General features: G+C 40.5%; 1 protein-coding gene across 3 annotated transcripts in view; it reads right to left on the bottom strand.

Moving 5' to 3' along the window:
- Window positions 1–5,052: 5,052 nt before the first annotated feature.
- The window catches only part of UPF2 (UPF2 regulator of nonsense mediated mRNA decay), a 112,580-nt gene continuing 91,942 nt past the window's right edge, over window positions 5,053–25,690 (bottom strand). For 2 of the 3 annotated variants that reach the window (XM_070255268.1, XM_023632148.2), the window contains exons 19-22: window positions 21,614–21,781; window positions 12,927–13,068; window positions 11,630–11,750; window positions 5,053–6,328 (exon numbers count right to left, since the gene is read on the bottom strand). In XM_070255268.1, the coding sequence (XP_070111369.1) occupies window positions 6,319–6,328; window positions 11,630–11,750; window positions 12,927–13,068; window positions 21,614–21,781 (441 nt within the window). In that variant the 3' untranslated portion in view covers window positions 5,053–6,318. Of the gene's footprint in view, window positions 6,329–11,625; window positions 11,751–12,926; window positions 13,069–21,613; window positions 21,782–25,690 lie in introns of those variants that run through there. The other variant, XM_001916601.6, reaches the window with a different exon arrangement.

Below are 25,690 nucleotides of genomic sequence, written 5' to 3'. Positions count from 1 at the left end.
ACACAAGCGGGGGGTCAAACTGATTCAACTGAGGAACAATTCTGCTTTCTCATTTCAAAACTGCTTCCTGTTCTGCTCCCCTCACGTCTTACTCTTTGCCAATGCCCCCTCCAGGAAGCCTGGCAAAAATCCCACCTCAGTCTCAAGATGACCTTGGAATATCTTCCTGGCCTGCTCTGTTTGCCCAAAGAGAAGTCACCAGCCTGTGGGGTTTCAAGGATCCCCATCTCTCCCAAAGGGCCTCTTGGAATTTGTGGGTCTGACCCCCATCCATGATATATCTGGAAAAACACTTGGGGTGACTTGACCCAATAGCCCATTCTCATCCCAGGATGGTGGAGAGCTCAGAAGCTGCCATGATACTTCTGGAGTCGTTTGAACTACGATAATCATGTATTTCTCCTTAACATTCAAGCCAACCACCAACCCTCTGTTTCTGGGGAAGACAGAAACATAGAGGGAAAAATTAATGAGAACGTAAAAGGTTTATGCCTGAATTTAAATGGCCACTGATCTCTAGGGAGATGGGCATGTTATTTCTCTATTTGGCAAGAAGAAAGGACTTGGTCCAGGCCAGAATCACCGGAAGGGTAGCATTCCCACTGCTGTTCAGGCACATTCTTCTGTGGGCCATGTAGTGTGTTGGAAGTTATGCATGTGATTTTAGCCAGCCAGGTCTGAACTTGATATTCACTCTGCACCCTGAAGGCTTATGAGTTCTTCCAGGGCAGAGCCTGCTCGCTCAGCTTTGTATCCAACACTGTATCTGGCACATAGGAGCTGTGGCAGGAAGAGTACTCGTACTATCAGGTAACCGTTTTTGACCACTTACTGTATCACAGCCCCTTGTTAAGACCCTCATGCTTATTATCCCACTGAATCTCCATACAATCCTAAGAAGTTATCCTCATCTTGCAGATGAGAAAACTGAAGTGTAGAGGTTAATAATTACCCCAGGTCATAAAGGTAGGATGTGTCAGAGTTGGTGCTCAACATACATCTAATGAGTAAGTGACCGACCAGTGGTCTGCCTGGTGCTTTCACTGCCCTTCTGAATATAGTAGGTATTTCTTGCCTCTGGGCCTTGACTGAAAAAATGTTCCAGACCTGAGAACTCCCTAATGGCAGGTGTATACAGGTGCACACAGCTCTTGGGGGAACACACAAAGCCCACCTGTTCACCTCTTAGATTCCAAAGCAAACAGTTCATGGAACTAGAATGACATTCTCTGCCCATCAGTCCAGACGAGAAGTTTCCTGCCAGCACTGACCCCAAAGTCGCCATGCCACCATCCAGAGTTGGTGTGAACTGGGGAAATGGCAGACTACCAGGACCTGTTTCCACTTTGCAAATTCCTGACCTCACCGGTCAAGCCAGACAAGACAGGTGAGACCCATCAGCAAGCCTGAGGTCAGGCCATGTCTGGACCCAGGGCAGAAGTCTTGTTCTGAACATGGCAGGGACAGGTGGTTCAGAACATGGCCACGTGCACCTCCTGGAGTTGAGGAGATACCCTCAGAATTCCCACCATCCGGGGAAAAGGATTTGTTGAGCATTTCACAGGGGTCCCCCGTTCCTAGCCTTGTCCTCCAACACAAGGGGCTCTGCTTGTCTCTTCGCAAAACAGCAGCAGAGTAACCACCCTTCTTTTAAGCTCATCTTCCCCCAGCGTGGGCAGGAAGGCAGAGGCACATCCAATGAACTCAAGAAAAGCATCTCCATCAAATCGGGGGTGGGGAGGATGGCAAGGTTTCCCAGAGGATGCGAAGCTTCAACTAAATCCTGAAAGGCAAGTAGCACAAGCCAGGTAGTGAAGAGGAAGAGATTTCTGGCTGTAATAGTCACAGTAACTCGCATCAAACAAATCCTGCCTGTGAGCCACACACTGCACTAAGCACTCTACCGTTATCATCACTTAATTTCATAGGATTTTTCACATTTCCTGTCTGATTCCCCTACGACAATGTCAGCCCCACGAGGGCAAGGATTTTTCTCCACCTCTGTATCCCCAGTGCTTAGGTTAGTGCCTGGTATACAGGAGGCCAATGAATATTGCCAATAAATCTTTCTCTTTCCATGGTTGCCAGGTATTCATATACATGTTTAAATCCATGAACCCAAAGTAAAACTGACTGTACAGTTCATGTAGGAAGCCAAAGAAAGGTAAAAACACGAGTACTTGTACACATCCATCTACACACTCAACAGAACTTGAAACACTTTTCCCAATAACTGTAAGATTGAACCGGTTTCAAGGAGACAAACGTTTGAGTGATAATCCAACCATTTCCAAAGTTACTCCTCCAGAAAGAAGCATACCTATTGAGATAACAGAAGATGGCGGAATGTCCTTTGGACTTCCAAAGGTAAAAATTAAATACATCACATTTAAATAAGAAGGCCAAAAATGTGATTTTACTCACAGCATGCTAAGTCTTTTTGAAATTTTAAATTGATTCCACCTCCGTTTTGTTTTCATTCAAAACAAGTCTAGGGAAGAGTACCAGACTGAGAGCTGGGCCAGCTACACCTTCATGCCAGCCACACAAAGGAAAAGCAATGTTTTAAAGAGAGGTTATATAGATGAAATATTTGGAGTTCTTTAAAAACCAAACTTTAGAAATAAATTATAGCTATGTGGGAAAGCTCACACTTAAAATCAGAGAACTTCTATTTTGGAAAACTGAGTGTAGGCAGTCCCCTCCCCCAGGTAATTCTTAAGGCTCCTGTAGAGCGGCCATGATTTCACAGGACCTGCGCCCTAGACCACAGATCACCGGTCCAAGGACGGGTGCCCATGCCAAGCAGGGCCAGCAGTTCCGTGGGTATGCAGACTTGGTTGCAGAGGCCAAGTCGTCTCTGTAGCTGTAAGACATAAAACTCAGCAGCTGTTGGCAACCAAGTTTACAGTGAGTGTTATGGACCGAATTGTTTCCCTCAAAATTCACAGGTTGAAGCCGACAACTGCCAGTGCGACTTTATTTGGAGACGGGGCTTTTAAGGAGGTAACCAAGGTTAAATGAGGCCATAAGGGTGGGGCCCTAATCCAATAGGACTGGCGTCCTTATAAGAGGAAGAGACACCAGGGATACAGAGGAAAGGCCACATAATGACACAGTGAGAAGGCGGGAGGGTGCAAGCGAAAGTGTGTGGGGGGGTGGTGCTCATGAGAAACTGACAGTGCTAGCACCTTGATCTTGGGCTTCCAAGCCTCTAAAACTGAGAGAAATAAACATCTGCTGCTTAAGGCGCCCAGTCTGTGGTATTCTGGCATGGCAGCCTGAGTAAAGACAGTAAGGAAGAACAAAGCCGCGGAGCAGAAAGTACATGAGAATTCCCATTCCATTTAGTTATTTCTAAAGCCCAACAATATTCTTGTGTTGGTTTCAAACTTTAGGATCCTTACCATAGTCTCCTGTGAGTTTAAGCAAATTTAAATTGGACGTCTTTCATTTGCAACTTAAGTAAAAAATTAGACTTCTGAACAGCAGGAAATTTACCCCTGAATGTAAAGAACTTTAAAACCACTTTAGGAGGGAACCTGAGATGTATTTCATCTCTTTTATAAGATACATTTTTTAACAATTACCTCAGGTTTTCCACTATAGGTATTATGAAGATATTATATGATATGGTTGGAGTTATTAGGAAATCTGGGGTCTACTTCTCTTTGCTGTCGGTCTCACCACTCTGGGCCTATCTCCTTCCTACTATGAAGTTATTTCTGGAAATCACAAAACTCCTGACACCACCAATGCCTGATCTCGCCACACTGAACGGTGTTAAGTCACTGCACCTCAAGATGACTCCCCATCTGCAAACCGAGTGTTCCTTCCAACACTAACACTCCACACGGTCCAGGACTTCCAGCCCAGGGGCCTCTCAGGGGTCTGCGCCCCACTTATTCCTCTTTTGTGTTTCTGCGTCTTGCTTGTGTGGTTTTTGCTTTCCCAGTCCTGCTCCTTGTTCAGCTCTTCTGGCTACTGTGTGCTATCTGGATCCTTTCTTCTGTCTGGCCATCAGGTTTTTGACTATTTGGAGAGTAAGAGCATGCAAGGGCCCATGGGTCTCTCAGAGGCAACTGCAGGGACTCATCTGGAGAGGGACCCTTAAGGATGCTCACAGGCCTTTACAGCTTATTAGTCCCCAAAAGGGATAAAAGGAAGAAGTCTGACAGCTAACAACTGATGTGTTAACATCTGCTTACCTTTGGTAGATCACAAAGGGGTAAAAGAGGTCCAAGAGATTGACAAAGTTATGAGAATCACAGTATTCTCCAAAATTCAGAAGGCTTTTCCCCCTTATTTATATTTTTTAAAATATAAACAAGCGGGGGGCTGGCCCCGTGGCCGAGTGGTTAAGTTCACACGCTCTGCTGCAGGCAGCCCAGTGTTTCATTGGTTCGAATCCTGGGCGCGGACATGGCACTGCTCACCTACAACTAGAAGGACCCACAACGAAGAATATACAACTATGTACTGGTGGGGCTTTGGGGAGAAAAAGGAAAAAAATAAAATCTTTAAAAAAAAATAATAAAATAAAAAAAATAAACAAGCGGGGCCGGCCTGGTGGCACAGTGGTTAAGTGTGCACGTTCCGCTTCTCGGTGGCCGGGGGTTCACTGGTTCGGACTCCAGGTGCAGACATGGCACCACTTGGCAAAAGCCATGCTGTGGTAGGCGACCCACATATAAAGTAGAGGAAGATGGGCACGGATGTTAGCTCAGGGCCAGTCTTCCTCAGCAAAAAGAGGAGGATTGGTGGCAGATGTTAGCTCAGGACTAATCTTCCTCAAAAAAAAAAAAAAAGTTTATTCTGTTGGACTCCACAGGCTATTTTTCTGTACTGATCCAAAGGTAAGCTAACTCAGGCACCCAGGAAAATAATGCAAATACAGAATGCTAAAGTGAGGGCAACACTAGCAGTGAAATGCTAAAGAAATGGTCTCCGAGACTATTTTATAAAGGTCGAAGACGACCCTGGAAGATAGTGATTTATCCATTGAATAGGTTTCCAAAACCCAAACCAAATAAAACGCAAGCACATTAAATCTAAATTACAACACTTTATTGCAGCATCGGCAAAGTCAGATTTCTGAAGCTGGTGAAGATCGGGCAGCATTTCCATGTGAAATGTTACAACTTTACAAGTTTTGTTTCTCATTTAATTCTACATGCAGAAACTGAAACATGGTAAAAGAAAAAATGCAAAATAGCTAGAAAAAAAGATGTAATCAAGTTGCAGCATACAGATGTGCTCTTTAACTAAATTACTATGCCTATTGGAAAGCAAACGAAAGACAACTATCCTAATAAATTAACAGATTGCCAGAAACAGACTAAGAACCCTCATTTCTATTTAGTGGGGGGAAAACAAAACAAAACAAAACAAAACCAAAAGCAAAATAAAAGCTCTACTGTTTCCATACTTTGTTTAGAGACAGAGGCTGTAAACCCATGAAGGTCAACAAAATCTTCTGATCCACTTCTTGTTGTCCTTCGTCCATTTTCTGTGACATGCTGACTGGCACGCTTGTTGTCAATGATACTTACAATGGGCTCAACTCTCCCTGATCTTAGGCTGGTGTCAGACTTCCCTAAGCCATCTGAACTCACACTCTTTTATACTAATAAGCTTCACGTTTTTCTTTTACCCCAATAGGCAATTTTATATTACTGACTCTGATGGATAAAACCGATTTTTCTCCCTCATCCCTTGTTCCTCTTGAAACAAATTCCTAAACAAAAGCCTTCCTGGTGGATTATCTGGTATCTAGATATCTTTCATCATTTTGTTGTCCTGCATGTAAGTTTTACTAGGAGATTTTACTGCTTGCTCTATACTTTTCTACTGTAGTCCTGGAGCCCCCAAATGTATCTTCTTCCAACATGGGATGTTCAATTCAGAGACACTGTAACTCAAATCAAGTTTAAAACTCAAGTTCATTTCCCCATACCATTACCATTACAACCGCTTCTTCTCCGGCTCAATCATCTCATTGACGCTCTTCTTGGTGTAACTGCTCAGTAGTCAAGTTAACCATCTCATTTCATGACTGCCATTCTCAAGAGAAGATTAACCCTCACGTGATTTCCATTACAAAAGGCCGTTTATGCCTTATCTGGAAGCGTCGGCTTGTTCCGGTGTTGGCAGAGGCTGCTGTTTCCGCCTCATGGCCCCAGCCTGTCCCAGGTTTAGATTCGCAACTCTCTAGACCGACATGCTGAGATGTGTCCACTGCTCTCATTCAATTGCTGGAGGACTCCACTATCCACAACATCAGATACAGGACCTAATGAAATGACACGTGCTGCTGGATCAACGTCTCCTGGAGGCACAAACAGGGCAATGTTAAAGCACTACTGCTAAGGACAAAGCTCCAGCAAGAAAAGGCCCCCTATCACCACCAGCCACTGCTGCCTGACATCTCCTGATAATCAGTGCTTTGTAAAGAGCCCACAAACTCCTCTGACGAAGACGCAAGACGGGCGCTAAAAAGAGCAATTCTGACCATTTTTGGAAGGGGTGATCCCAGTACATTTCCTACTTTCTAAGATGCTGAGAATTCATGCTTTGTGTTATGGCTCAATTGTTTACCCTCAAAATTCATATGTTGAAGTCTAAGCCCCAATACCTCAGAATGTGACCTCATTTGGAAATAGGGTCACTGCAGATATAATTAGTTAAGATGAGGCCCTATTGGAGTAGGATGGCACCCTAATCCAGCAGGACTGTGTCCTTAACAACATGAGGAAATTTGGACACAGACACACACACAAAAGGAGAATGCCACGTGCAGACGAAGGCAGAGAGCGGACGGTGCTGTGGAAGCCCAGGGAGGCCAAAGATTGCTGGCAAGCCACCAGGAGCCAGGAAGGAGGCCTGAACAGATTCTCCCTCACAGCGCTCGGAAGGAACCAACGCTGCCGACACCTGACCTCGGACGTCTGGCCTCCAGGGCTGTGAGGCGACACAGTTCTGTTGTTGAAGTCACTCAGTTCATGGCACTTCGGAACAGCAATTCTAGCAAACTAATACAGCTTGTTTCTCACAAGGCAAGTTACACTAGCAAGAAGCTTTCAAAAAATAAAATGCAAACGTGGAAAAGTCTATCTTCAGCTGGATATATCCATAACTCATGCAAAACTGAACTGAATTGGAAAAAGGTCAATAAAACAAGTATTCCCTGAGAGAACTATTAAATAACTATCACTTATTTAATCTTACAATAGGGACATAAAGAGAATATCTATTAAAAAATGCACACACTCCTTAAGATGGGCTAAAAGTCTGATGGTATAACCCCTTGCTATTCAGATGTGCTCTGCACTCTAGCAGCTTTGCCATCATCTGGGAGCTTGTTAGAAAATGACCCAGAAGCAGCAGTTTATAAGAGTCAAGATGATTAAAATATGTATTTTAAAGTTTGAGAAGCACTGATATAATCCACATGAACTTGTAGCATAAACCACATTACTGCTAATGCTTGTCAGCCGTGAAGTTTCAGTTTTTTCAACACTAGCAGAGTGGAAAACTACCTTGTCCTGTACTAGAGAATACCTGGATAACTGTTTTACTTAGAGCTCTAGTGCTATTTTAACTCATTATAAGCAAATGCCTATAGTTTGTTAGAGAATTTCTGCCCAGTGAAAAGGGCTAAAATTTTAACTTACAGCCCTATTTCAATCCTGATTAGAAAATACAAAAATCATTATAATTAATGTCTGGGAGCCTTATCAAAATCCACAGGGAAGAAAAATTTTAAACTGCTTTAATAACCAGTTTCCAAATAAATTTCCCTTTATCTACCATATAACATCAACAATATTAATATCTAATTTTTTTAAAAAGCACTAGCCCAGTTAAGAGTCAAATGGGAAACAATTTCTCAGACTTCACTCACAGAATTTTCTTTTCCCTCCTTTGTAGGAACTCACCGCTCAGCATGTTCTCCCTAAGATACTTGATGAACCATCGCTCTACATACACATCTTGCTGCCAAAACTGGCCCAGCATTAAAAATAGAAGAAAATAAAGGGGAGCCAAACCACTGGGAGACTCCACCCCACCAGTTATGTTCTTTCAAATGACTACATTTCTTCACTTAATACTTAAAAAACGGCAAAGAAACTTTGGTACTCGAAAGGCTCAAAAACTCACGTTTACATATGTTTGCTTGTTCCTCTACCATGTTCATCTGCACCTGCATTTTTAGAACACTGGCTTTGAAAATACCATAATACTCTACAAAGGGCCATTTTCAAGAGTGATAGACAAGTTAGGATTTTTTTTCCAAGTTATGATTTTAAGAAGAGATTTAAAACAGGTAGGGAGAGTAGCTCAAGAGATGGAACTCTCATGAAATCAGGAAAACAAGAGAGAAGAAGAGCTAGAAGCAGAACATAGGAAGAAAGTTTACTAAATGACTAAGCATAGATTTTTAAAAGTCCTGTCCATTCAACAGATATTCACTGGCCATCTACTATGTGCCAGGCACCAAGAGCTATGGAGGAGATATGATGGAAAAATGAGACACGGCTCCATCTCTGCCTCAGTCTTTGCTCTCACAGGGGACAGAGACAAGCTGGCAGGCGATTAGTAGGACGGGGTCTGTGGAAATAGAGGGAGCCAGGACAGCATATACACACTGACCTATGTCAGACTTTAGAATATTGAAGTGAGACATGAAGGAGGAACAGGAGTTAGGCGGGGAAAGCAGGAGAGGACTGCAAACAGAGGGAGGCAAAATAGAACATAATCAGAAGAACTGTAAGGCCAGCTTGGTTGGGAGGAGGGGAAAGATGAGCAAGAGATAAAGCCAATAAGGAAAGCACATCCCCATCATGCAGGGCCATGTTAACCAAGCTGAGGCGTTCAGACTTCATCCTACAAGCCACGAGGAGTCACTGAAGGGTTTTAAGCAGAAGTGCTCTCACAGTCAGATAGCAGATGTGCATTTAGAAAGAACACTGTGGGTCTGGCAGAGACAATAAACTGGAAGGGGTTCAAACTGGAGACTGGGAAGGAGATCAGGAGGCTGCTGGCAGGATTCCAACAGGAGGTGATGGTAGTTTGATGTAGGATCTCGGCAGTGGGGGTGGAATAAAATGGGCAAGTGTGAGAGCCACTCAGTAGTAGAATCAGAGGATGTGTTAATTAACCAGACATGGAGGTTGAAGGAGAGAGAAGAGTCAAAAATAAAACCTCCTTTTCTAGTTTGGACAACTGGGTGAGCGGTGCTTCCACTCACTGAACAGGAGAACAGAGGAGGAGAGAGGCTTGGGGGCGGGGGACAGCCCGAGTTTACTTTCCTATGAGACATCCAGGTGGGCCGTTTAGAAGACAACTGGATATACCATCAGAAACTAAAATGCGTGGCGTGGGCCAGAAATGCTGCTGGTAAGTGAGCCTCGGGAGGGGAGGACACCTCCTGTGGAGCGTACACAGAGTAAGAGAGGAGGGCCTAGGACTGACCTGAGGGACACGAGCATCTCTAGGCAGAGGCAAGCCCAAACAGGAGCCAGGAGCAGGAGGAGTCAGGGAAGGACAAGAAAAACCAGAAGCCTCAGAACCACAGAAGACAAGGGAAGAGAGCACACCAAGGGGAAAGGGAGGGTTCACATGCTCAGTGCCCCGGGACAGCCTAGGGGACTAGAGACTGAAGGCAGGAGGCGGCAGCTCAGGGCTCCAGTGAAGGCAGCTTCAGGGAACCGGCAGAGGGAGGCAGCAGACTACAGTCAGACACAGTGAGTGGGGGGTGAGCAAGAAAAAGCAAACGTAACCAATTCTTCCAAGTCTGACTAAGAGAGGGGCCAGAGGGAGGGAAGGAAAACAGACCGTTAAGGAAGAATTTTGAAAAATGACTGAGTAACTGGTAAGAAACTAAGAAAGGCATACTCTGTGTTCATATACGCATCTCTTACAGCAGCTGTAAGTTTACACGTTTCCCCTATGCCTAAGAAATGCTGGCTACTTAATAGACTCTCGATTGATTCTTTTAAATAAATCTATGACTAGGGGAGAATCAACTCTTCCAAGTACCTGTCCTTGGCTTTCCCACTGGACTACAAGCGTGAGGGTAAAGACTCTGTCTTCTTCTACCTTTGAATTTTCCACAGTGCAGGACTGAACCCATGGCAGGTGCTGTATGCTGACAGGAAAAATACTACTGCAAATACCAATTATATATCTAAGTTCCTTCTTATTGATTCTGAAAAGTCATTCAAACATTTAAAAATTAGGAAAAGACACTACACTTGCAATATCCAAATCAAAAAGGGATTAGAGAATTAATAGAAATAATTGTTCAGAGATGTCAGGCTGCATGGACAGGTGAAGTTGATGGAAAAACATCATGGTAAACATAATCTAATAGTTTTGTTTTCTAATAACAAGATAAGAAGAGGGAACAGACATTATCAAGAACACTATGATATATATTTAAAGCTACTCTAAGAAAATATAAAAGAAACTAAAATTTTCATGGCCTGTTAACTTAGCCAGCTTCTACATTTTAGCAGCAATAAAAGCTTTTATTATAGGACTTTAATGAAGTTTGCACAACTAAAAATAATCTAGTATCTTATTATGCCTAATTAGATAGGTTTGTAAATCACTTCTAACTTGGATTTCTAAAAAATAAAACACAGATCCCTAAACTGCCATGACAAACCAATTTTCATTAAATTGCAATTTCATTAGAGTTGTCTGAGCATACAGTTCAAAGAAAAATGTTATTGGCATCACATAAATATATTCAGTGAGCAAAAGAGATAGGCTCCAATATCTGCATTTTTTCCCAGTGCTACTCTCTTCAACAATGAACTACTGCGGCTACCCCCAGCACATTCTCTTCTACACCTGCTCGCCTGCCCCCAACAAGAAGGTGACATCTGAGGGAGGCAGTATATCCTCAGTCTAAACACTAACACCCTGAGAGAGATCAGTAAGAGCAGCAAAGACAATGTCCCTTTGATCATAACCCAACCACAAGACAGAAAATTGAATTGACGGTGTGGGTCTTTAGATCAGGTTACAGAAAAACTTCAAATAATTTTACTCCTTAAAAAAAGATGAATGAGATGTTATCAGGAAACATCTTCAATGTGAAATTCTTTATATAGAGTTTTATTTTACATTAAACACCTCAAGTTTAAGTAGAACTGGCATGGATCCCAGCAGGACATTTTATAATTAAAAAAATAAACAAAAACTCTCAAAACAAACTCAATCTGCATGCTTGAAAGTCTAGCAAATAGCTTTTGAGTTTCTGTAAACATTAAGATTACTTAACACTGACCTAAGAAATCCTAACATAAAGCCTGTGATTTCTCTCCAACCAGTCTGTAACTAGTCCTCTCTATAAATAAATACCAAAGAGAAAATTAAAAAATCTAAAGAAGTCCACTCACAGAGAGTGAAAGATCTCTGTGGCTGAATTCAAGATTTTCTTTTAAACTGTAACTATTTAACACCCAGGTTTTCTTCTCTCAAATAGCTACAACTCAAAGACTTTTCTATTTTGCTAATAAATAGGCCTTTATCACTAAGCAGAATCCAGAACTATCTAATTCATTCATACGGACATCATGAAAAACAAAGAGCTGAGGAAGCAATGAGAGACTCCTACCTCCCACCAGTCTTAAAGATTAGATCCGCATTAGGCGCTCCCTTTGGATGTTGGTAACGAGGCCGCCGCTCCCGATTGGTGTTTGCTGGAGCGGGGCGCTGGGCAAGAGACTGCAGCATTTCTGTAATTAGGAGCAAAACAGAAAATGTGGTTAACTCTGGCAAACGGACTCCCCTATGAAGCAAATAAAATCCCAGGGAGATGAAGTTTATTAGTTCTGTCAGGTGGCTGACTAAAGAAAAATAAGCATTATGCAAACTAAAATGATTGAGAAGTACTTAAAGGGCCTATCAGGAGATGAGGTGTGCTCTTTAGTAGCATTTAATATCCATGTTCCCCTTATTGTCAATTTGGCCACTATGTAAGCGTCCTGTGAGGCAGTAAAACAGAATAAGAAGCACTCTAGCACAACTATGAGCACAGTGTTGGGAGCCAGACAATATTAGTTCAAATCCCAGCTCTGCCACTTATATGCTATGGGACTTGTGGTTCAGTTTCCCTAAATGTAAAATGGGAATGATAATAACACTTGTCTCACAGAATTGTTGTGAGGATTAAATGCTTTGCAAAAGCACAAAAAAACACAGTCCCGTCCATAGTAAGCACTTGGATACTAAGTGTTAGCCATTATTATTATTAAGAATGTTGAGCATCAACTGGGAAAGAAGATTCTAGAAGTGGGATTTAAAGATCGAAAACCAGATATTTATTTTCACAACAATCTCTTGCACAAAAAGTCGTTTGTCAGTACAGTGCTATATAAACAATCATGTTACAGTTCTAGAATCTGGGTGCCACAAGAATGCCAAAAGGCTGGCTTATGAGATGCCCATGGACTCTATACACAAGGTTCCAGTTAATCCAAGAGTGCTGGGTATGTCTGCACAAAACAAGAATCCTAATTTGAGTACACCCTCAAATCTGAAGGAGCACGGGGTCCCCGAGACCAGGATTCCCAAACAGACAAAATGAGTTGATAAATATTTGCTGAATTAATTTGCTCACAGTTGACTGGCAACATGGGGCAATAAAAAATTGACTGTGATCTCAGTTGCAAAAACAGCTCTAACAGTATGGAATTATGGAGGGAGCAAAATATGAAAATTACATTACTGTTATTTTACAAGTAAGTGAAAGAAAAATGAAGACAGAATAGGATAAGAAAAAAATCAATCTCTCAGGCTGAATACATGCAAACATGACATGAAAAGGTAAAGAATAACAACTCTGATATTCTATATTTAAAATGTCCAAAAGGCATAAAAACTTTCCACTTCTGCTTTAACATGATTTATACCTTGATAATCTTCTTGTTCTTGCCGTTCATTGATATCTAGTGTGAGCTTTTTCATTCTCATCCTCTCTTCCTGTTCTGCCTGTTGCTGGTTCCAATGATTTGCAGCAAGTTGGGACGACATGGGTACATTAAGGATCTTAAACTGAGAAAAAGAATACAAAGGAATCACAGAGGGCTTGAGAAAATAAAGACTTCAAATAAAATAGTAGAATTAAGCGAGTTTAGAAAAATAAGAATGTCTTTCTTTTGCTGTAAGTCAATAAAGACAATATCACCTAAGAACATAAACAGATACTAGTATGACTCTACTAGAAACAAACCCATTAGGGCTGGATAGGAAGTAAAAGGCCATCAAGTTCAACCACCATGAAAAACAGAAGGCCCCTCTTTCCTGCACCCTTTTAGAAGTGCCCATTCAGCAAGAAGGGATCATTCTCCAACCTGCAGGCCCTGTCATGCATGGCTAATTGTCAGAAAGGCTTTTAGATTGCTAACTGTAATCTGCACTGTCTTCATTCAAATGGTTCCGCCCTCCTGACCTGTACAGAACAAATCTAGCTCACCTTCAGTATTAATAGCCCTTCACATTTCTAAAGACAGCTGTGATGCTGGAAAGGAGGCAGAGTTAAGCAACTGACCTATGGGGATCTATTTCTCTGCTAGGGAAAAGAGTCCTTATCTATGGAATGTTTTTGTTTTTAGCAGGATGTCCCCGGTTTAGGATTGCGCAAGGTAAACAAACCTTTGAATTTATGGGCCACGGCTCCCCAGAAATTGTTAAGCTACATAACTAAGTATAAAATGGAGATGTTTCATAACCTAAATTCTCTCTGCTGTGTATAATTTGCACACTTCACTTGAGAGACCTCCTCTAACACTTTGGACCAAAGGCACGTCTGATGCAGACAGGAAGGACTTGGGGAGCTGTGCTTAGGAACCCAGACCTCTCTCTCTTTGATCTACGCCTTTCGAATACTTGCATCCTTGTAACACTGTGTAAGATCTCTGATTCATCTGAGTCTGATTTGACAATTTGATTCTTTGTATTATCTCAGATGTCCTCTCTCGGTACTTTCTTTCATGACGCATTTTAGTCAACGTTCGTCTTAAAATGTAATACCCAGAACACTAAATGCAGAAGGCCAGGCACACTCAGGTGAAAAATATTAAGTGTGGGTGTGAAACTATCTACAAATCCAAAACAACCACATTTCACATTATCACAGCAGATAATTGAGTGTCTCACATACCACACTGGAACTACACGTGAGCTAGCCCACCTAGCCGCCAGCCGAGCAGGCCTCTCGCCTCCCCGGTGAACTTAGTTTGACGTGGCCCATTCTTAGTGGTCTCGTACGGACTCCAATGACCACTTTCTATTTTATGAGCTCACAACTACCTTTCTTTTAAAAAAAACCTTAGTGAGGTATACCGGACATACAATAAACTGCACAAACTTAATTTGAATTCACAATAGTTTACATCGTTGTGAGATTTCAGTTGTACATTATTTCTTGTCTGTCACCACATAAGTGCTCCCCTTCACCCTTTGTGTCAACCCCTCACCTGCCTTCCTGTGGTAACCACTGAACTGTTTTCTTTGTCCATGAAACTGCACAAACTTAAAATGTACAATTTGGTAAGTTTTTTTTTTTTAAGATCTTATTTTTTCCTTTTTCTCCCTAAAGCCCCCCAGTACACAGTTGTATATTCTTAGTTGTGGGTCCTTCCAGTTGTGGCATGTGGGACGCTGCCTCAGCGTGGCTGGATGAGCGGCGCCATGTCCGCGCCCAGGATCCAAACCGATGAAACACTGGGCTGCCTGGAGCATGCTAACTTAACCACTCGGCCACAGGGCCAGGCCCCAATTTGGTAAGTTTTGACATATACACAAACTTAAGAAAACCTCACTGCAATTGAGATAATGAGCATATCCATCACCTCCAGGTTCCTCTCGTCCCTTTTGTAACCCATCTCTTCCTCCACCCCATCCCAAGGCAACCGCTGGCTAACCTGCTTTCTGTCACTATTCATTAGTTTGCACTTCTAAAATTTATATAAATTGAATCATACAAGATGTATTCTATTTTGTCCAGCTTCTTTTACTTAGCACAATGATTTCGAGATGCATCTATGTTGTCATACCTATCAACAGCTCATTCCTTCTTATTGGAGAGTAGTGCTTCCTTGTATGAATATACCACAATTAATTCATTCACTTGTTGATAGTATTTGGGGTGCTTCTAGTTTTGGATTACTATAAATACGTTGTACATTCATGCATAAATGTCTGTGTGGACAAGTTTTCATTTCTCCTAAACGAAAAATGCTGGGAATGGAAAAGCTGGGAAAATCTGGTGTGTTTTACTTTTTCAGAAAAGAAAATGTTTTACAAAGTAGTTGCACCACTTTACATGCCACTAGCGGTATATGAAAGTTCTGGTTCCTTCACATCTTTGCCAACACTTGGTATGGTCAGTCTTTTTAATTTTAGCCATTCTAGTGAGTGTACAGTGGTATTTTCATTTTGGTTTTAATTTTCCTTTTCCTAATGCTAACATCATCTATTTTAAAACTCAATCTAGAATTGTGCTAAAAGCTGACATCAGGGGCCGGCCCCGGGGCGGAGTGCTTAAGTTCGCACGCTCTGCTGTGGCGGCCCAGGGTTTTATCGGTTTGGATCCTAGGTGCAGACATGGCACCGCTCATCAGGCCACGTTGAGGTGGCATCCCATATGCCACAACTAGAAGGACCTGCAACTAAGTACCAGGGGGGATTTGAGGAGAGAAAGCAGGAAAAAAAAAAAAAAGCTGACATTAAGTTTACTGGATTGGGAAGTTTTCAGAACGTATTTTTTCCTTGCTCTTGAAAAGAGAAATATTTGCCCATTATGAATGTTTGACTACTGGGCCATTCTGTAAGACTTTTCTAAGTTTAATGACAACTGCTCTAGAATTGCATAAGTTCTCTCAGTCCTTAAGAATATAAATTGTTTATGTCTGAAGACAAGGACTCATTTAAAGTACATAAACTATCACTTTTGATATCATCTGCTTTTACCCAATCTTTAATTTACCCTTTTGGGTTGAAAATCTTTCTTTTTCATGAAAAGTAAAGTGAATAGTTGTTTTTTCTATAATCTCTCCACAAGCAGTGGGATTACCTTTCCTTGTTCTTACGGCTCTGAACACAGCCTTTTAAAAAAGCACTTCCACATCCTCTTAAACCACGTCTCCTTTAAAAATTGCTGGTTGTGGGCTGTTTATTTCTAAATTCTAGTGCATATGGTCTGAGGATGGTCAATTTTTCCTTCTTCTACAATTATGAATTCTATGCTATCTTTTTTTCTGCCCCTTCCTCAAATTTACTTTCATTTCCACGTTATAAGCAGTTCCTTCATGAAATATATACTTGTTAGGGAATGCCAAAAAGAAGTTAAGAACAAGGACTTTTGTAGACAGACAGACTGGGCTCATACCTCAGCCTTACCATTTATTAGTATGAAACAGCAAATTACTTAAGAACACTCTTTTACTCACCTATAAAATGAGAATATCAATACTATCTTTTAGGGTTGCTGCGAGAATTAAATGAGATAAAATATGTAAAGTGTCTAATGTAGTGCCTAGTACATAGTAGGTACTCCAAAAATATTACCTATTAGGAATACATTTAAATATAAAGTTCAAAATAAAAGTCTCCCTCACTGCTTCCTATACATTCTGAAAATAAAACTAGCAAAACAAAATCACAAGTCAATTAAAAAAAAAATCACCTGCTCAGCAGAAAGAGCTCGCCAACCAGTGGGCAGAAAGTGAAATCCTGAACTACTTCTGAATAACTGTCCTTAGGCCTGTGTAGTACTCTGTATCAAGAATCTGTCTGGGGGCCGGCCCAGTGGCACAGCAGTTAAGTGCGCACGTTCCACTTCGGCAGCCCGGGGTTCAGCAGTTCGGATCCGGGTGCAGACATGGTACTGCTTGGCACGCCATGCTGTGGTAGGCGTCCCACATATAAAGTAGAGGAAGATAGGCATGGATGTTAGCTCAGGGCCAGTCTTCCTCAGCAAAAAGAGGAGGACTGGCGGCAGATGTTAGCTCAGGGCTAATCTTCCTCAAGAAAAAAAAAAGAATCTGTCTGTAGCAGATGTGACCTGCCCAAACCATTTTTTATTTCCACTAACAACAACTGGAACAAAGTTAAATAAAATGGCCATAATTTCCTGTCATAAATGCTTTAATTTAGTTTTCAAAACAAACAGTAAGACACAAAAAAATAAGTTAATAAAAAAGTTCAGCTCCAAATGAATTTTCTGTGAGACTCACATGTCTCTAATACGTGAAACAAAGTTCCAGAATAAATTTCCTCTTCCTAAACAGTACAGTTATTGCGAGATGTCACAATAACTCAAAACGAAATTCTTTATTTTCAGCACTATTCATGTGGAAAGCATTCTGTTGTACCTGTATTTCCAAATCTAGGTATTATAAACTATTGGTAAAGAAAAGCTCCCTTAAATAGACATTGTAAACAGAGTTGGGCCAAGTTACTATGACGAGAGAGAGAGACAGACAGAGAGAGAGAGAGAGAGAGAGAGGGAGAGACATATGTCAGATTCTAGAAAGACCACAACTATGAGAACAATTTCCAGAATGAGAACTTGAAGCAATTTTCCAATCTTCCCTGAATAGAACAATCATGAACTAGTTAGTAGGTATTCTAAGTAAAATTTAACCTGTCAGTATAAATCAACAAAGACAGAGCTACATAAATTAATACATTAATTTTAAAGATATAATTACATATAAAAGAACAATGTCTGAAATACACTAAGAATTCTGAGCAATGTTAAGTATTATCTCAGTAAAATACAGAACATCTATTGGGCTTTGAGAATGACAGCTAAATTTGAAGTCATTCTCCGTTCCCAGCATCAAATAAGATGCCTTATTTGAGATGGTAACGGTAAGAAGAGGTGAAGTCTGAGTTTCTTAATGTAAATTACAGAGCCCCAATATCATAATGCTAATCAGCCAGCTGGTTTTCCTCTCAGTTACTTTACTGACTAGTTTTAAACATTTATAAATATACGCAAACACGGAGGGAGCAACACATTACTGTTTTACAAAATACTCAAGCAAAGCAGCCCAATAAGAAATGCAGATAAATGATTCCCTGAGCACCATGAAATCACAAGCTGCAGATGCTTTTTGTTTTTCTTTTGCTGAGGAAGGTTAGCCCTGAGCTAGCATCTGTCTCCAATCTTCCTCCACTTTACATGTGGGTTGCCACCACAGAATGCTGAGGAGTGGTGTAGGTCTGTGCCCAGGATTCAAACCTGCAAACCCAGGCTGCCAAAGCGGAGCATGTGAACTTAACCACTACACCACCGAGCCAGCCCCTTAAGTTCTATTTTAAAGCTACTTCATAACTATAGTTGAAACTGGAAACAAACAAACAAATAGATATACGTATCCACATACACATATCCCAAGCTACTAGGATAAATATCAACTACTCCAGTCAAAAGATGTAAAACAAATCACAACTCTTTATAAATATTAACTGCAAGAAAATGGGTTGTTTACAAGTATTAAACTACAATAAATATTGTGCATTTGTTTAAAACAATCAAAAGCTCTTTAAAACATAATTTGTTCTATTACATTAAAACTTTTATTTGAACGATCTAAACATTTTATTTCAATTAATTATTCTAATTCATAAATATTTAAATCTAGAAGAAAGAAATTATCAACAGCATCATCCCTCTTTCTTTTCAACTATTCACTTCACTGGTGCAAATTTTTCTTCTCCTAATGACTACAGAAGAAAGTTATTTCTGAGTACAACTTTGGTGCACAAAGAGATCTTTCACTTAAGTTTAGAATTAAAGATTCCTATAAGGCAACACCTTTCACACTTCTAGAAAAAACGTTGTACCAGAAGGGCCAACACCCAAAAGCCAAATAAAGAAATAAAAATCAGAACAAAATATACTTTCTTTTTCAGACCACAAAATACCAGTGACGTTTCTTCAAATAATGTTCCCGAAATTGAACATTTTCTAAAATTCCAAATAAAGTTATGAGTTGAAAATTTACTTAACAACCAAGTACTCTGAGATCTCATTTCATGTTTGCTAATAATATTTTTAAATAAAGTTCAATAAAAATATTTCCTTAAAAAGTAAACAAAATTTCACAGTCCTCATTTTGTATAAAGTTGTATGGGTTATATACTGTATATAACTTACAGTATATAACCTACCTACTTTAAACCAAAAATATTTCTTCTAAAAATACAGTCTGATTTTGACCCACGCAATTTAGACTTTAGGACTGCTGAAATGAATTTATTTCACAAAGCTCAAAAATTTCTTAAAGTAAGTTTTATTTCCAATGCCTACATGTTCTTATAAGGGTCAAATGGGGTATACAAGTTGACAAAAGTATAATGAATTTTCATGTGTGCCCCATGAAAGGGAGGGACAAATGAAGAAAACTAATTTACTATTGTGTAATTTGATCTTCACACAAAGATATTCCTAAACCTCCTTTTAGATAAGAGAAACCAAGGCCAATGTAACATGAATGTTCAGGAGCTGGACGGCAACAGGAACCAAGGTATATCCACCTGCCATGTACTGCCCTTCAAAATTAATTAAAAAATAAAAAAGACGTGTAAAGGCTTTGGGCATGCCTTAGAATTTTAGAGTTTTGAAACTTTCTTTTTGCACCAAGAAAAGCTGGTGATGGGGAGGAGGGGGGCGGCGGCAGTGTGTGAGGGCTGAGAGCTTTTAAAGAAAGAGACTGAAGCAAAGCTAAAATGCGACGACTGAAATAGAAAGTCCAGCTCAGAGATCTAGGCAATCTCTGAAAAAGAAAAGGAAAAACTCTGGGTTTTGAGAATCCTGGTTGCAGAGCAATTCCAGGTGCTCTGAGAAGAGCAGTTTTGGCAAAGATCTCAATCCAATACCAAATTTAGAGTCCTGATTAAAACAAACAAAAAACGCCCTTATTTTTCTGGAGACTGAGTGGAGGATAGAGGAGTGGAGAAATGCCAGAGCTCAACCCTGGCGTGAGGGTGGGAGAGGGCAGAACTTTCCTGAAAGCACAAGAACCCCAGTGCCTAGGATGGAGGAAAGTCCTGACGACTGGAAAGGAATTATGAGGCCAGTGTATGAGAGAGATACAGCATTGCTCTGAACTGAAGTCGAAGTTAACTATTAACACGGGTCATGACGCAAAGTCTCTTCCAGCCCTCCATTCCACGACTCTAATGGGTGTAGTTTTTGTATCTCAAGATTTACTTGCACTGTGGCAAAATAATGGGACACTGTACAACTTTGATCCTCTGTGTAAACAAGAAATTATCTGACAAAAGTAGAGATAAAAATTTATCTAGGCATCATCTCTTTGAGGTTGTACTGGTGGCGAGGGAACAGAATATCCCTTCCATCGCAGATGACACCTGATTAGAGGTCCTCTCTGCTCACCCCAACTAAAACAGATGTCTTTCTCCTTGCCTCCTCCCACCCCAGTCTCTTCCTATCCTCTTATCTTGCTTTATCTTCCTTTGTAGCATTTTCCCCAATCTGACATTATGTATTTCTTTACTGTCTGCCTCTCAACACTAGAAAAGCTCCCAAGAGAGGAGGGACTTTGGCTGACTGCTGTATCTTGCACATTGAATAGTGCCTGGTATGCAGCAAGTCAACAGTAAATATCTGTTAAATGACTATCTGAACGAATGTGGGAGCCAGCTATTGGACTTGTCTACGATAACCTGTGGTAGCTCCCATACTTCACAGAATCTAATATTCCATTAATTTTAAGATGCGCCACTATTTTACAAACCACTAAAAAAAGAGAAAAAAACCTGCTAATTATCACAAGAGTCCATCAACTCTAAGAGGCAACTTGATTTCAGAAACATTAAACTGTGAAAAAATTGTTACACAATTGGTAACACAACATATCCTAGAGTGGCGTGTGAGAGCCAGGCCTTATTGTCTCTACCATGCTTTTCACTACCTGCAAGTACAGAACGTTTGCCCCTTGCCCGACGCGGACTGGAGCTCCCGAGGGCAAGGACTCGATGCTGTTTATCACTGTCGCCTCAGCCCCCAGAGCAAGATCTGGTACAGGTAGCCGTTCGCGAAGTATCTGACGAACGAACGTAGGAATCTATGTGTGAAGCCCTAAAGGAACAGCTGAGGAGTTGGGGAAATGATTTTGAGGGGCCCTCTGTAAGATGAGGGGAAGGAAGGGGGAAGCGGTATAAGGAGAATGGAGGAGAAGAATTAGGAGTCAAAAAACAACGATTTTTCAAGAGAACTTTTGGCAAGTGAGCATGTTTTTGAGATACATCTCCTCCTTTCCTTTCCGGCCCGGAGCACACTTAGGGAACCTTCCTACAGAGTCAAGGCACTTATATGTTCTTACAAACACATATGAATTTACATTTTAAATGTCCTTTCCATTAAAAAATATCTATTTGCTAGAAGTCACATGTGTCTTCTATACATATAAAGATAAAATTATTTCTACTACTGAATATTTTAACTGTTTCCAACTCTTTTCCCCTTGTAGGCAAAAGATAATTTAGAATCTATAAAACAAAGTTACTACTTATACTTGATAACTAACAATCAATTGTGAAAACCCAGCAGACAGTTTCTTACCTGCTGTTTATTGCCTTTTCTTGTTAACATGACAAACGGCATTGTGTCTGCAGACTCTGCTTCTCCCTCCCCACCACCAAGTGGGGGCCCTTTCCTGAGCTGGCTTTTGAGGTGCAAGGGAATAGCAACATCAAGTTGGTGCACTTTAACAGATTCGCCACTTCGTTGCTTAAAGACAGAGATGAAAAGAATATAAATACTCCAAGTTATACATGGATATATGTAAATATAAATTGCAAACAATTCATTCAGTGCTATATTACTTAAAATATAACAATCATTAGAGCCAGAGTGATCTTTCTGAAACGCAAAAGAAACCATGGAGTCGTCCCCCACCCCCTGACCCTTACATGTGGCTTGGAAGAACTATGTGATTTGTCTCCTGTTTATCGCTCTGGACTTTCCCAGGCCCCCAATGACGTAGGTTCTACCAAATCTCCCTGTACCTCGAGTGCACCGTGCCCTTTCATTCATGCCCACAGCACACATCTTCCTTCATCATTATCATGTACCATAACTGCCTGCTTGTCTGTGAGAATCCCCCACCAGATTGGCAGGGTTCATCACTATATACCTTTTCCCTGGTGTTCTCTGGTAGTGCTTTACACACAGCAGGTGTTCAATATTTAAAAATGGAACCTAGTAACGCTCAGATTAATTTCTTGTTTGTTAATACCAACGTTTTTTAACATTCACACTGGATTTATCAACCAATTATTTAAACAAACCCTCACTGAAGACTTTACTGTGTGTTAGGCTTGCAGATATTGATACTAAAAACAGTCTCTATGCTCAAAGAACTCATAAACTTGTTAAGTGAGAGAAATAAATTAATTATGATTCATCCAAGTATGTATAACCTGTGTTTGGGGTGGAGCGACTACAAATGCCTGGTTGGGAGGGGGTGGGTGCTAAGATTTCATGAAAGGTTAAATACAAATGGGACATCTGAGAACGTTAACGACTTCATATGACTTCGTCCAAGCAGGTGGTCAAAGGGCAGCTTGGGGAATATGGAGGGAATTTAGGCAGGGGAAGAACAGGTGCAACACAAGGACATGAAACAGCATGGTTACATTTAGGGAACTGCAAAAACTTTTCTGTTTGATGAATGGAGGAGGAATGAAGGAAGAGCTGAATATGATTCTTCAAAGCTAAGCAGGTAATGCTGAAAGGCCATGAAGGTTTTAATATTGCTTTACTACAACTTAAATTCACAATTTAAATATAGGCTCCATATTTGCAAGAGACTTGCAAATCAAGCAAAATGGTAAAAAAGGTGTAAAGTATACAGTTTCATTGTTTTTGATTTCTAAGTTCCAATTTGTTGAATTTGTCTGAAGTTCTCCCAGGTTCATAAGATTTATAGACTTTTTACTTAAAATTTGAAAGGATCACGTTATACAAATCCTGATTTGTAAATTATCTTTTTCCCCCCAATGGCAAAATTAACAGACTCTCTGTAAATTATTTAAATACAAAAATGCATTAGCAAGTGTGTCTGTACGAATGGCTCCAGCTACCTCCCTCTGTCCCACTCCAAGACGCAACAACTACTAAGAGGGCATGTTCTTCCAGATTTCTTTCTTACATATATGAACATACACATATCAACACAACTAGACACTATGCATGTTGTTCTATCCTAAACATACATGTTTTTCTTCTTTTTGATTCTACATCTTGGGTGTCTTTCTAGCTGAGTATATACAGAGCTAAATATATGGATATGTCCTTATTTATTTAATTGGTCCTCTACTGACAGACAGCTTAGACTTTTTTTCTATTACAATGTGCCATCTTTGTATAATTTCATGCACTTGGCAGAGAATTACGAGGGGTAAACTTTTAGATCAAAAGGTATGCCCATTTAAGAGGTTTACTAAATTTCTCTCTAAAAGGCTGAACTTATTTACATTTACCAAATGTAGATATTTACCCACACTTAACCACAATGGGTATTATCACTTTTTAAATCTTAATATCTCATGATCTGGTAGAAAGGCTTGTTTTAATTTCCTTATCTTTTGATTACCAGTGAGCTTTAACATGATTTTGTCTATTCTTTCGATCAAAAAAATTGGGTTATTCATCTACTCTCACTGGTTTGTAGGATCTCTTGGTTTAGTATAGATATTAACCTGTGCTGTGTAGGGTATAGATTTTTTTTCCTGGGTTGGTATTTCTTAAAGTTTCTTATGGCATTCTGTGCTGGAAGGCAATAAAGCAAAACGGTTGAAAACAGACTGCACTACTACTAGCCATGCAGCCTTAAGCAAGGTTTTGTCTTTCCAAGCCTGCTTTTTCAACTAAAACACAGGAATACTAACAGTATCTGACGGCAGTGTATGAAGAATAAATGTTAAGTCTTAATGCATTGCCCAATTGTCTTCACAATTAGTAAGATTTCTGATAGATTTGCAATTAATTCTGGTGCATAAATAAAATAGAAATTCAGATTTTTATTGACTATTTGTTGAACAATTCATTTTCCTTCAAATGATTTGAAATGTTATCTTTATCATACTATTAAACTGCCATGTTTTAGGTCTATTTTGGACTCTCCTCTGTTTCATTAATCTATCTATCCTTGTGCCAATCTATTATTGTATGTTTAAAAAGTTTTAATATCCTGTCACACATTTTCCAGAAATTTCCTAGCTATTTATTCTTACAGACGCTTTTAAGAATAATTTTGCTAAGTTCATTCTCCATCCATCTCCCTGTTCTCCTCCCTACTCCCCAAAAAATTCTCCTGGTGGGACAGAATTAGGATTGCACGAAATTTAAGGACTTGATTTATGGTACTGATTTATGATACTGCATCTTCCTATGACAATTTTATCAAAGGAAGAAACTCTGTGCTTGTTTGCTTTGGGTATTTGATAATGTTTTAAAATTAGTGACTAATATAGAAGTTTCTTCCAGTACACTAAAAACATCTGCAAAAATGTGAATTCAAACATCCCCCATCTCTGATCGTATCTTCCCATCCCTCCAGCTCGTTTTTTCAAAACTCCCAGTAAGGAACAATTATCGGGCTTTATCAAAAGCTTCCATTCTTTTGACTTCATCAGCTTTTCTACCTTATTTCTAAATGCTGGACTTCCTCAGGGCTCAACCCTGGACCTGCTTCTCTTCTCTCTCCACACTTTACACCTACGTGGTTCATTTATGGCAAGGCTTTAAATATGATCCAACAACCACTCCCTTTATGTTCCTCTTCTGATCTCCAGACATTCCCATTTTGACACCTCACAGGCTTCTCAAACTTAGCACAGCCAAAGAGGAACTCCTGTTCACTCTCCCCTTGATTCCTGTCACAGAGCCAGCGGCCCAAACTGCGTGTCATCCTTGACTCCTCTTCCCCCACGCACCCCTATCCAATCAAGCACCAAATAAACCCAGTTCATTCTACTTCCTAAACGGTTTTCAACTCCAGACTTCCCTCCAGGTGCCCTGCCACCAACCTGGGCAGACGACCCTCGTCTCTCACCTAGATTGCCACGTCAGCCTTCTAAGCAGTTCCCCTGCTTCCAGTCTTGTCCCAGCCTGAACCACATCCACCCAGGCCCGGCCACTCAAAGGAGTCCCATCGCAGTCATCCACTCTCCTGCTGCGCCATCCTCATGCAGACTGGGCTCTGTTAATCCTGGCCTTCTTTTAGTTTTCAAACATGACAAGTTCTTTTCTGCCTCAGGACCTTTGACACATTGTTCCCATATTCTCCCAATTTTTCACCTAGCTGGCTCCATTTTACCTGTCTTGTCTAAAATTCATGATCTCAGAGAAGCTTTCCCTGATCATCCTATCTAAAAAAGGTCCTTCCTTTCCCTTCTACCACAGCATTCTTTTAGTTCCTTAATATTTATCACAATTTGAAATTATGTATTTGTTTAGTTGTTAGATATCTACTTACCCCATAAAATGACATTCTCTAAGGCCAGGAACCAGGTTTTTATTTACTACTTTATACTAAGCCTGTTGCACAGTGCTAGGCACACAGTAGATCCTCAATAAATATTTACTAGAAAATGAATGACCGAGTAAAATGGCTACTGACTCATGTAAGATAGG

Source organism: Equus caballus, chromosome 29, assembly GCF_041296265.1.
Source record: "Equus caballus isolate H_3958 breed thoroughbred chromosome 29, TB-T2T, whole genome shotgun sequence".
Taxonomy (NCBI): domain Eukaryota; kingdom Metazoa; phylum Chordata; class Mammalia; order Perissodactyla; family Equidae; genus Equus; species Equus caballus.
This window is presented reverse-complemented; position numbering and strand designations above follow the sequence as displayed.